General features: G+C 33.9%; 1 protein-coding gene across 2 annotated transcripts; it reads left to right on the forward strand.

Annotated features, from left to right (window-relative positions):
• The first annotated feature begins 5,965 nt into the window (after positions 1 to 5,965).
• Positions 5,966 to 11,675, forward strand: LOC109049751 (ganglioside-induced differentiation-associated protein 1-like). 2 transcript variants are annotated; one of them, XM_042756243.1, is made up of 6 exons: positions 5,966 to 6,298; positions 6,718 to 6,910; positions 8,116 to 8,442; positions 9,403 to 9,497; positions 9,704 to 9,818; positions 10,860 to 11,675. In XM_042756243.1, exons 3-6 carry the CDS (start codon positions 8,241 to 8,243, stop codon positions 11,210 to 11,212), a joined length of 765 nt encoding a protein of 254 aa, XP_042612177.1. In that variant the 5' UTR covers positions 5,966 to 6,298; positions 6,718 to 6,910; positions 8,116 to 8,240; the 3' UTR covers positions 11,213 to 11,675. The 2 variants fall into 2 exon arrangements, with proteins under 2 accessions (XP_042612177.1, XP_018922953.2); XM_019067408.2 differs by having other exon boundaries at positions 5,969 to 6,298; positions 8,269 to 8,442.
• The last annotated feature ends 346 nt before the right edge of the window (positions 11,676 to 12,021 follow it).

Raw genomic sequence — 12,021 nt, forward strand, 5'->3', positions numbered from 1 at the left:
AGGTTCAGAGGTTGTAAGAAATGCTCATTGTTTACAATTGTTTTGTCTCTTTTCTTTTCCTAGAGTCGGATCTGTGTCTTCTTTATTTGGTTAAAAAAATAAGTTGCTAAACAAAGTTTGTATAAATAACAAAATTAAAGAAGTATTCTACAAAATACTGCACATGTAGGCTAAGCATGTTTTGGAAAGATTTAAGCTGAATTACACAAACCTGGGAATTTTGTGGCCTGGAAAAAAACAAAACAATATTTTGCATTTTTAATCATTCTACTTACTCAAGATTATTCAGGGATGATTTGGAAACCTATTCACATGAACCTGGATGTATGCACTGATCTACATATATGTTGTCTATCATAGATAAGTAGATGTATTATAGAAATCTTTGTTTTTGCTGTGCGTTAGTACATTAAGTAATTATTTACTTAGTAGGAAAATCCTATATACATATTTTAAAAATGCTATATATATATATATATATATATATATATATATATATATATATATATATATATATAAATATATATATATATATATATAAATAAATGAAGAGTTCCGATGGATGCAAAAGCCTGAGTGGCATCTAAAATGAGCATTTTTTATGTTCTATGTTTAGGTTCAGCAAATTTACTCTAATGTACTCTAATGTAGCAAATTTACTCTAATTTACTCTAAAGTTTAGGGGCACACTTGAATCGGCTTGCAATGCAATCATTGCAATTGTTTTGATAATAAATAGACTTAACTCATAGATTAAAATGTGCAGTATTCTTTTAATTTCAGAGAGATATGACAAATATATTATATGATAAAATTGCTATTGTTTGGCATTAATAAGGGCAGTTACTAATACACGTTCAGTTCTTATTTATTTCATGTTTATACACATTTGACAGTAAAGCACTAAGCTTGAGTTGGGAAGCTTCCAAAAATGTACTTTATTAACAACAGTAACATGCAAAATCTATTTTTTCATATAGAAAAGACATATACTGTACTCTTATTAAATGTACCACTATCTTCTATCATCTTATATGAAACTGACCAACAACTTCAGTGATTATGTGTGATTTAGTCGTAAATTGAAGAAAAGTTTGTTTTTCAAAACACTGCTCGAAGCACTGAGCGAAACTGACAAAATCTGATTTCTTGATGATTTGATATTTTATAATAGTGATTTTATAATTGTTTTTTTATCATTTCAAAATATATAGGAAAAAGTATAAATTAATGACTAATAAATTTTTACATAGGTGTTCGTTCACCACAGTATATTTTGGTCATCCCATTGAAAATAACATTCAAATTGGATCATTTAGGAGCTTTAAAGTGCTGGAAACAGTTGTGTGAAATGCTTGTAAGTCATTGAAAATTGTTTGATTTCGAATGTTTCGAACTTTATGTACAACAAAAGTAGAACAAGAAAATTCTGTGTTAATTTCTTATTCTGAAATTATTTGTGAAATTTAGTAGCAATTTAAGTAGGCTAATTTAAGTAAGGCTTTTAGCAAGCAGTTTTTGATTTACATTTTATAAATGACTCACATTAACCTTTTGGAATAAAAAAAAAACACATAGAAAACGTAATGTTTTAATACCACTGTTTTTGGTTATTTATGTTGTTAATACTGTGACTAGTATTACTGCTTGTTCTTGTGGCATTGAATTAAAAATGGTCAGGGTGTTCAGAGTACTTCTGTAATAGGCCATAATGTCATGGACAGATGATCTGCAGGGTGTTGAAAAAGATGCATTAGCTGTGATAAAAGCATATAAGAGTAGAAATGTAGACATAGGCCTGAATTTGTTGAAATCTCCCAATTGTCCGATAACTTTGCCTGCCAACTAGCAACATCCACTCTTTTTCATCTAGAAAGGTCTTTAATTTTTATGAGACCAGGGACCTGGGAGCCACTAGGGGGCCTCAGAATAGTTCTGAGTGTCATTTCTTTCCAATACATTACAATAATATAAATGAATTTAAACACTACAAACTGGCATGAGGTATAGTTTACAAATAGAACTAAAAACATTACAAATTATGTACAAAGCAAACAATCATCAATTGCCAGAAAGTATCCAAGGGTTGTTTACAGAAAGAGAATGTCAACATGATTTAAGGGGAACTTGTATGTTTAAAAAGAACCAAGTGAGGACCAATGCAAAATACCATTGTATTTCAGTTAAAGGTGTAATTCTATGGAACAGCTGTCAAGAGGAATTAAAAATATGTGGGTCACTTAGCAAATTAAAAGAAGCTATTTAAGAATAAAACACTGAAACTATATGAAACTATTTAAAGAGTGATAAATGAAAGCGGCTTTTTGTTGTATTTTGGATTGTGGAACTGTATTGATTGGCAAAAATAATGTTATTGTAGTCTAGTTATACTAGTTTGTCAACAGTATATTGATGTAAAACAACAGTTTTTTTTTCCTTTATTTTTATTTGTTTATTTATTAAAAGATAAGATGTTTTAAAAAAGGGTAGACATTATAAGCAAGAGCTTCAGCCTACACCTGTTCAGACTAATGTAAATATGTTGTTGTACATTAGCTCAATTGTGTTGAATCTAATTATACCAACAGAAATAAACAAAACCAAAAAAAAAAAACATGACATCATGTTTCTTAATTTAATCTTTCCCTATTTTAATTTGTCTCCTCAACTAATTGTGATTTATTATATTAATAGTTTGGAATATTATCATGAACAGATATAGTTATTTATACCATTAAATGATAAAATATATTCAGATTTAATTACTTATTTATTAATCAATTTATGTAAACATCAATTTTCAATTATTATTACTAATATTATAACCAACACTGATTTTTTTTTTTTTTATGGAGATGTCTCTTTATACTTCCTCTCAACTATTTGGTTGATATGCTGGACGGCCATCCCTTTATGGTTATATAAAATCTCTGTGATTTGGATAGATGAATCATATTGGCCTACAATATAATCAAACCTTGGGTGTACTAAATCAAATTGTCAATTTATGTGTTTTACATGCTGGTAATAGTTTACAAAATAATATAGTATTTGTGAAACTTGGCATAGTTTATTTTTATTGTGTGAAAGCTTTTTATTAGCAGTATACTGCATATTATAAATTATGAAAAATAAACTGTAGCCTAAATTTTCAATCTTCTCAACAGAAACAAAAATCTCATGTTATAACAGTGAATTTGTAATAAACGGCTTAATGTAATTTGATAGAGAAGATAGTCTACAGAGACATCTATTGGTTCATTTAAAAATTGCGTTTCTAATTTATAATCTTCAAAGATGAAAATGCATTATATGTAAATATTCACTGTTAACTGTTTTTATTTTAAATCACTATAAAAAGTAAGAGTTAGATTTTCACTAGATTGAAAAAAAAAATCAAAACATAAATATCTAATTTATATTATGCCTATATTGGAGGCTGCGCCGTTCGACTCGCTAGCTGTGTCTCAAACAGAGTCGGCGTCAGAGCAGATCTACTGGAGGGGCATTGGATCATCGGCGGGGGGGCACTGTCGTTTGATAAATATTTTTTGACGTATTGGCAACATCATAGTAGCATGGAAATCCAGACCTAAATCTGAAAGATCTATATAGAATGACAATGAACGATTTAGACTTGGGTTTTTATCTAAAAGAGGAACAGAAGACAGCGCTGAAATTTGCTGTTTTGCCGACCGGATACGGCAAGAGTCAGTTAGCTCCAATGATCTATATAGAATGACATTCTACCCTAGAATGTTAGCTCCAATGATCTATCTATATAGAATTGTGACGAGTGGGGGCGGGGCCGAGAGCCGTGGGAACGGAGCGAGGCCGGTGGAGTGATTGGGAAATGAGCGACACCTGCTCCACTCACCGGTCTCGAGTCCCACGGAGGAGATTGGGAGGATACAAAAGAGGAGCGACGACAGCGAAGGACGAGAGAGGACCAGGCCTGGGCTTTATTTTGTGTTTGGTTTTTGTTTGTGCGCGGCAGTCGACCGTGAGGGGCTGTCGCGCTGTTTTATCTTTATTTGGTTATTAAAATTTTATTTGAATGTTCGCCGGTTCCCGCCTCCTTCTTCCCGTGACTATTGAGTTTTTTATTATTACAAGAATGTCATTGTATAATTTTTTTATTTTTATTTTTACCTGTCTTGATTCCTAATACACAACAGATGACGATTGTTAGTTAAAACGTTCAGAATACGATTCCATATAAGGTTAGTATAGCCTAGTTCAGCACTTTGCGAATGGACAGCGACTCAAGTAGCACGTAGTAGCCTATTCTCGCGTTCTACAAGTTCAGTAGCCTACATTTTTGGGAAACGCGCGAGGAATTGCGGCTAATGTTTATAACCTTGCACGTAGAGAGCGCTTTTAAGAGCTAAGATAGGCTAGGCTACATCGATATCGGGAAACCCGGCCCAGAACAGATAGCCTAAACAACAGAACAGGACAGAAAATAATAATATAAATATAATATAGGCTAAATAAAAAAACATAAAATAGGCCTACAATAAATAGCAATATATATTTTTATACTTAAATAATTAACAAATTACGACGACAAAAATAAAACACTGAATCAGTTTGAAGCTTTGAAACACCGGCAAAAAAAATGTCCCCATCAGACAAAGTTTTTTCGTATAGATGTTTCTAAAAACTTAAGGTTTTTTTTCTTCATAAAACGAGTTGGACATCATCACACAAATGTCTGCGTATTAAATCTTTTGGCGGTTGCCCGGAGCTAGCATTTGCAGAAGAAGCGCCAGCTCGGCTCTCATAGACCATGGTACTGGTGGTCGTGGCCGGAGTATCTAAGTCTGCTGATTGACGAGGCTGCGAAGGTCTAAACCATTTTCGTAAATCCATTTTTTTTTTTTTTTTTTTTTTTAGAATTTTTTTAAATTAGCTGCCAACAACTGTCTATAATATAGACGGACAAACTGTTCTTCAATTTGAAATGGATTTTGCACGCGTGCTGCAAATCAAATGTAACAAGTTTACTCGGCGACCAATAAGCATTCACCATGACGAAGCCTAGTAACCAGGGCCGTATTAAGACAGTGTGGTGCCCCTGGGCACTATACCTCAAAAGCCCCGCCCCCATCAGACATAATTAAGGTGATTTCTCAAATGTAATTTATTAACTTGTCCAACTACATACATGCAGGCATATAAGCAGTGAGCACTATATTCAAATGTCTCAATCCAAAATATATTCTGAATGTGAAGTCAGAGAAAAAATACATTGATTGATATTTACAGCTCCAAACTTGCACATGGTACAATTTCTGGTAAGCTAAATTTTTTTATTATTGCTTGACACAAATTTCACAATTTTAATTCAATTCAATTATTGTGATTTGATTTAATATTGACTCATTTGGATAAATATTAGGTACACAAGATAGGCATTAATTTTTCTCAAGAAAAAAAATAAATCTCACCTAATGCTGTAAACATACAGAGAGCCCTTTCAGCTGGCAGTATTATTTAAGGTTAAAAATAGTAGTCATGTAATCTTTATTTATTTATAATTTATTATTATTATTATTGTTGTTAAGTTAGTGTTCATAAACAAGTTATGTATGGTCTTTCAAGAATTTCAAGTTAATAATAAAACAATTTACGAAAAATATTTTTAAAGCTTGTGTCATGTGGTGCCCCCCTAGTGGTTGTGAATGGTTGGTGCCCCTGGGCACTGGCCCAAGTGCCCTTATGGATAATCCGGCTCTGCTAGTAACGTGCCATGAACAACCAAAATTATGCATTTTCCCCATTCTTTTTATTTTATTTAATTTAAGTTACAGTTTGAACATTGAATATTAAAATAATAACTAAAAGGGATATTTTTTTTGGGCCACGCCATGGCCCTTTAGGAGGGGCATCAATGACTGCTAGGGGGGGCACGGCCCTCGAATGCCCCACCACAGCGCCGGCGCTGCCACCACTGGAGGCTGCGCCGTTAGACTCGCTAGCTGTGTCTCAAAACCTAGTGTGCTGACTACCTAGACAGCATTTCTGAAAATCACTGCAAACGCGTTTGATGCGCAAGAATGCTGCACGCGCGTAAGATGCACAGACATTCCGTTTTAGGCAACTAGATTTTGAGACACAGCCAATGTCTGATAAAATGGCGGTTGAAAACATCGGTGAATCTCAGGATGAGAAGGAAATCCTTATTAAGAAGGATGCACTGTCACAAGACAGCGGTGAGGTTGTCGAGAAAACAAAAAACAAAGAGTCTAAACTGATTCTGTATCATTGGACTCAGTCATTCAGCTCTCAGAAGGTAAGTCGTCCCATAATTCAACGTTACTAGCGTAGGCAGGCCAGGAGCACAAGGGCGGAGACAGCATCTGATCTGTTGTTTTGATTGTGATATTCGCATATTATAAAAAAAAACTTGGCATTATTTGAATTATTCCTATTCATGTGGCTGTCTCAATTAAACAATTGCTGATTGACAGCATACATGTTAATTTTTAATAAATTATGCATTATTTATGAAGTGTAATGATGCAAGTGTGTAGGCTGTGTTGAATTACTGTAATCATAACACATACGCCTGAATTACAACTGTATTGTAGAATTGTAAAACAAGAGCATAACCTGCTGTTGTTTTCTTAAACAAGATGAGAGTACGAGTGCAAAATAACTGCTGTCTCAGTCTTTCTTTGGTATAATGATCACGTTGTGTTTCTGTGATAGGTGAGACTGGCAATAGCTGAGAAAGGTCTTCAGTGTGAGGAGATTGATGTGAGTCTGCCTCTGAGTGAACACAATGAGCCCTGGTTTATGCGTCTGAACCCCACTGGAGAGGTTCCTGTGCTGGTTCACAATGACAATGTCGTCTGTGACCCCACACAAATCATGGACTATTTGGAGCAGAACTTCTGTGATGGTAAATGCTCAGGATTTTGGGGTTAATGCCATGTGTAAAACAGTATTTAAATTACAAATGGCATGATTTGAAGCGTAAAATGCTGTAAACAAAAGAGTACTCAAGGTCATATAGTGCTTCTTTAAAATCCTTTTAATTCAGGGTGTGACATAAAAAAAAAAAAAAAAAAAAAATAATAATAGCAATTCTATATTTAACTGTATATGTCATTTTTTAATTTATTTTTTAATTTATGTTTTTATTTAATTCAACACAGCTAACCAAGCATCTCTAGACTACCAGTCAAAAGTTTGACATAATTAAGATTTTTTTTTATGTTTGTGAAAATGTCTTACCAGGTTGCATTTATTTTATCAAAATACAGTAAACAGTAATATTGTAAAATATTATAATTGAAAATAATTGTTTTCTATTTTAATATATTCTAAAATGTATTTCTCTGATGGCAAAGCTGAATTTTCAGGTTAATTGTCATTATTCCAGTCTTCAGTGTCACATGATCTTTTATAAATCATTTTAATATGCTGATGATTTGCAGCAATACATTTTTTTTTATTCAGCAAGGATGCATCAGATTGATCAAAGGTGACAGTAAAAACATTTATAATAATACAGAAGGTTTCTATTTTAAATGAACACTTTTCATTGAATTTTCTATTCATTAAAGAATCTTGAAAAAATCTAAGTATCATAGATTAAAAAATTAAGCAAAAACTGATAATAATATGAACCATTTGATCACCAATAATAATTGATAACAATTGCATAGCAAATCAGCATATTAGAATGATTTCTGAAGGCTCATGTGACACTGTAATGGGCGCTAAAAATTCACATGAGTAAATTACATGTTAAAATACATTAAAATAGGAAACAGTTATTTTAATTTACATAAAATTACTGTTTTGTCTTAGTGATTTAATAATTCATGCATCAGGGGGTTCAATAAATGTACAACTAAACAAATTTACTCCTGCACCCGAATACACAATTAATAAATGCATTTAAAACACTTAATTTCCATAATATCTGTATTAGATGTCAGCTAATTTCCAATGTCTTAATAGCTGTAATTGTTTGATAGTGCAGGCTTATGTTTTTTTTTTTTTGTTTTTTTTTTTTTAGATTCTTTTGCTGTGTTCAGTGCATTTGTTATCTTCTTTTCATTTGGTTGCATTTATGTTTGCATGTACTTTTACATTCAGCATGCCTCTGCAGAAATTTGGATAAAATGAGAGGCACTGAAGGGTGAGTCAAAATAAGATATTTGCCCTGGAGAGCAGCTCATGTAGATTGCAGCCAAAGTTTTGGGCCATAATGCATACTGTATATGTGCTTTGTACACTTCAATGAATCAGAGCACACCCCAAAGCTGATTCCAGAAGAGGGAAGCACGTATTATCATCGAGTTCAGCATTACAGAGAACTGCTGGACTCCCTGCAGATGGATGCGTACACCCATGGCTGCATCCTCCACCCAGAGATCACAGTAGACTCCCAGATCCCAGCTTATGCCACCACCCACATTCGCAGTAAGAAGGGGACTGAGCATAATAACTTAATATGAACCTTAAATTATTGTGAATACTGTGAATTAAATCAATAGTTCATCCTAAACAAAATTGAAAATGTACATACCTGAGGCCAGCCAAGATGTAGATGAGTTTTTTTTCTTCATCAGAACAGATTTGGAGAAATTTAGCATTACCTCAGATCACTTGCTTATCAGTGGATCCTCTGCAGTGAATGGGTGCCGTCAGAATGAGTCCAAACAGCTGGTAAAAACATCACAATAATCCACACGACTCCAGACCATCAAATCTTCTGATTAAGGCACTTTAACTTTAAAACATTGCTTCTGGCCAAAATACCAGTCCATAATCCATAATGTCACTTCCTCCAGTCAAAAAGTCCATCCCCTATAGTCCTCTCAAAACAAAACCTACTGACATATTTGTTTAGAACTGTTTTGGAGTGTTTTCGCTTGTAAACGGTGCATGATCTGTGCATATTTCTCTCCCAATTTAAACGGGACACCTTTTTTCACTGGAGAAAGCAATATTTTGGATATAGGATATGTATTTTAGCTGGAGGCAATGGTTTGAAAATGTTAAAAATGTCTTTGTGGATATAATTATGGATTTAAATAAGCAGCTTTTCCTCAGAAGAGGTTAATCGATGAACTGGAGTCGTTTGGATTTCTTGTGGATCATTGTGATGTTTTTATCAGCTGTTTGGACTGTCATTTTGACGGCACCCATTCACTGCAGAGGATCCATTGGTGAGGAGTCCAAATCTGTTCCAAGGAAGAAAAACATATCTTGGATGGCCTGAGGGTGGGAGTGTCCAAAAACGATAATCAAAGAAAAAAACAGAAAAACACTCACTGGTCTTGATTGAAAAACTACACCCCTGGTCTAAGGGTCAGTAAATTACAAGAAAATTTAGGTTTTGGGTGAACTATTCCTTTAACAGCAATTTCTGTATTATAGCACAGATTTTAAACACAGAATCCGAGCTTAAGAAACTAGCAGCGGAGAATCCTGATCTTAAAGATGCTTATATTGCAAAACAGAGACGTCTAAAAGTAAGTAAACATTCATGCAGTGTTCAGTTTCAATTATTAAGTTTCTGGGCAACTGCTCTTTGTTGCACAGTACCCAAGACCTCAGATGATCTCAATGATTTTATTCCTTTGAGTATGTGCACTTAATTTAGATTACAATCTTGTATACAATGCCAAGAATGTGATTGCTGAATTTCACAAAACACTATTTGTTTGAATCTCGCTAGAGTAAATTGTTTGACCATGATAATATGAAATACCTGAAGAAACTCCTGGATGAACTGGAGAATGTTATGGATCAAGTTGAGACCGAGCTGCAGAGAAGGATTGAGGAGACACCAGGTGGGAGAATTTTTTGTGTTATCAGTAAAAGCACTGTAAAAAAAAAAAAAAAAAAAAAAAAATTACATTAAAACCCAGGTCATGTCAGACCAACAGAAATGGCCTTTTAAACTTTTGTCCCAACTAGTGTACTGTATTTGTAAAGAGCTCATCTTTTTATATCTGTTGATTGTCACCATTCTTGAGGTTTGTTTGTTAAGTGTTGAAGCCTACAGTATGCCTTTGCTTTGAAGGATGATTGTTCCTTCACAAACAAAGATAGCATAGTTCACTTAAAATGTCAAGTGTCCTATAAGATTACAGCTATCAAAATATAATTTGATTTATTGTTCCTTAATAAAAATTTGCTGAACAAGAAGTCATTAGTTGTCTTGATGAATGGATGTATTGGCAGAATGAGGCATTTTACATTTAGTGAACAAACAAATTAAAATTGAAAAAACAAAGTAGTATCAATTAGTACAATTATGAAGACAATAGTTGAGAAAACCTAAAACATTGCCTTGGTTTTTAACTTTTATGTACAATTAATTTTTTATGGTGCATTGCAAACGTGTTGTCAAGTAACTTTGACGTGGGAACAGCTGGTTTTATAAAAAAAAAAATAATAATAATAATATTAATTTTAAAACACTCAAAAACCTTTGAAAACGTTTAAGGCCTGTTCACACCAATGATAACTATAAAGTTTTAAAAATCATCTTAAATTCTACACTAAACATAACTATCTATTGTTGCATTACGGGCATCCCGAGTTCGAATCCTGGCTCGAGGACCTCCCATCCCTCTCTTTCTCTTTCTCCCACTTCACTTCCAGGCTACTCTACACTGTCCTATTGTAATAAAGGCAAATAAGAAGAATTGTGAATAATCAAATAAATAAAATATGCATGGATGAATTGTTTACATTAAAATCATTAAGATGCATTTAAGAAACAGTTTTCATTAATAAATTTCCTTTTCATGCAACTTCTTTTTTTTTTTCATGCCAAGCATTTTTAAAAATCTGGCTTCTTAACCTGTCACTTATCATCTTTCCAGAAGAGGGCAGTCAGCAGGCTTGGCTCTGTGGCGACTTCTTTAGCATTGCTGACGTCTCCCTTGCTGTCACCCTTCACCGCCTCAAGTTCCTGGGTCTGTCTCGTCGGTACTGGGGAAATGGTGCCCGGGTCAACCTGGAGACGTATTATGAACGTGTCCTGAATCGTCCGGCTTTCCGCAGAGTGCTTGGACATGTCAACAACATCCTTATATCTGCTGTGCTGCCCACCGCATTCAGGGTGGCAAAGAAAAAGGCTCCAGCCTTTGTTGGTGCCACCTTATTGGTTGGTTTGATAGGGGGTGCCACTTACCTGGCTTTCACTTATTTTAAAAGGAGACTTCTCATATCTTAAGACAGCTATTGGGACTCATTCAGCATTGCTCTGTCCTGACTTGTGTATGTTTATTATCACATTTGGCTTATATATGCTTTAACAGTTTGATAATTGTTGCACAAGAAGCACTTTTTTGTCATAATAAGAAGCAAAGCAGTTTCAAAAACAGACACAATTCATATTTTTATTGATAGGTTCATTAAACAGACTTAAATGGTTTCAGTTCATGCTGTAGGTCCTTTGTGGCCATTGTGTTTTGTGCTAAAATGTTTGTATTAATGTCTGGTCACAAATACAGTAGAAGCAATTACAGAAACAAAACTTTCTGATTTTGTTTAAGAATTTGTCTGTTCTGCATTAGTATGTTTCATCAGTTCAGTCATGCTTTTCACTTGATAAAGGATATATAATACTACTGTATATCCAACAGTAATTTCTCTGCACAGAAAAGTCAAATATAATAAAGCATATTTATCAGTTTTGCAAGTGTCTGTTTTACAGTATAGTTGTGTGTGTGTGTGTGTCTTTCTCATATCTTTTTAGATAACTGATATCAATTTCAGACAGGTTTATTAAATAGTTTGACAGATCTTTTTAGGTTAAAGGGATAGTTCACCCAAAAATGAAAATTAGCCTGTGTTACTCACCCTCAGTACATCCAAGGCGTGTCTGACATTCCTCTTTCAGATGAACACATTCAGAGTTATATTCAAAATGGTCCTGTTTGTTCCAATCTGTATAATTGCAGTGAATGGTCTAAAGCGCAAGGCGCAGGTGCACTCAGGGAGTGTCTGAATCCATTTTTGCTAGTTTAATGACGGGAAAAC

The sequence above is a fragment of the Cyprinus carpio genome, unplaced genomic scaffold (genome assembly GCF_018340385.1).
Source record: "Cyprinus carpio isolate SPL01 unplaced genomic scaffold, ASM1834038v1 S000006820, whole genome shotgun sequence".
NCBI lineage: Eukaryota > Metazoa > Chordata > Actinopteri > Cypriniformes > Cyprinidae > Cyprinus > Cyprinus carpio.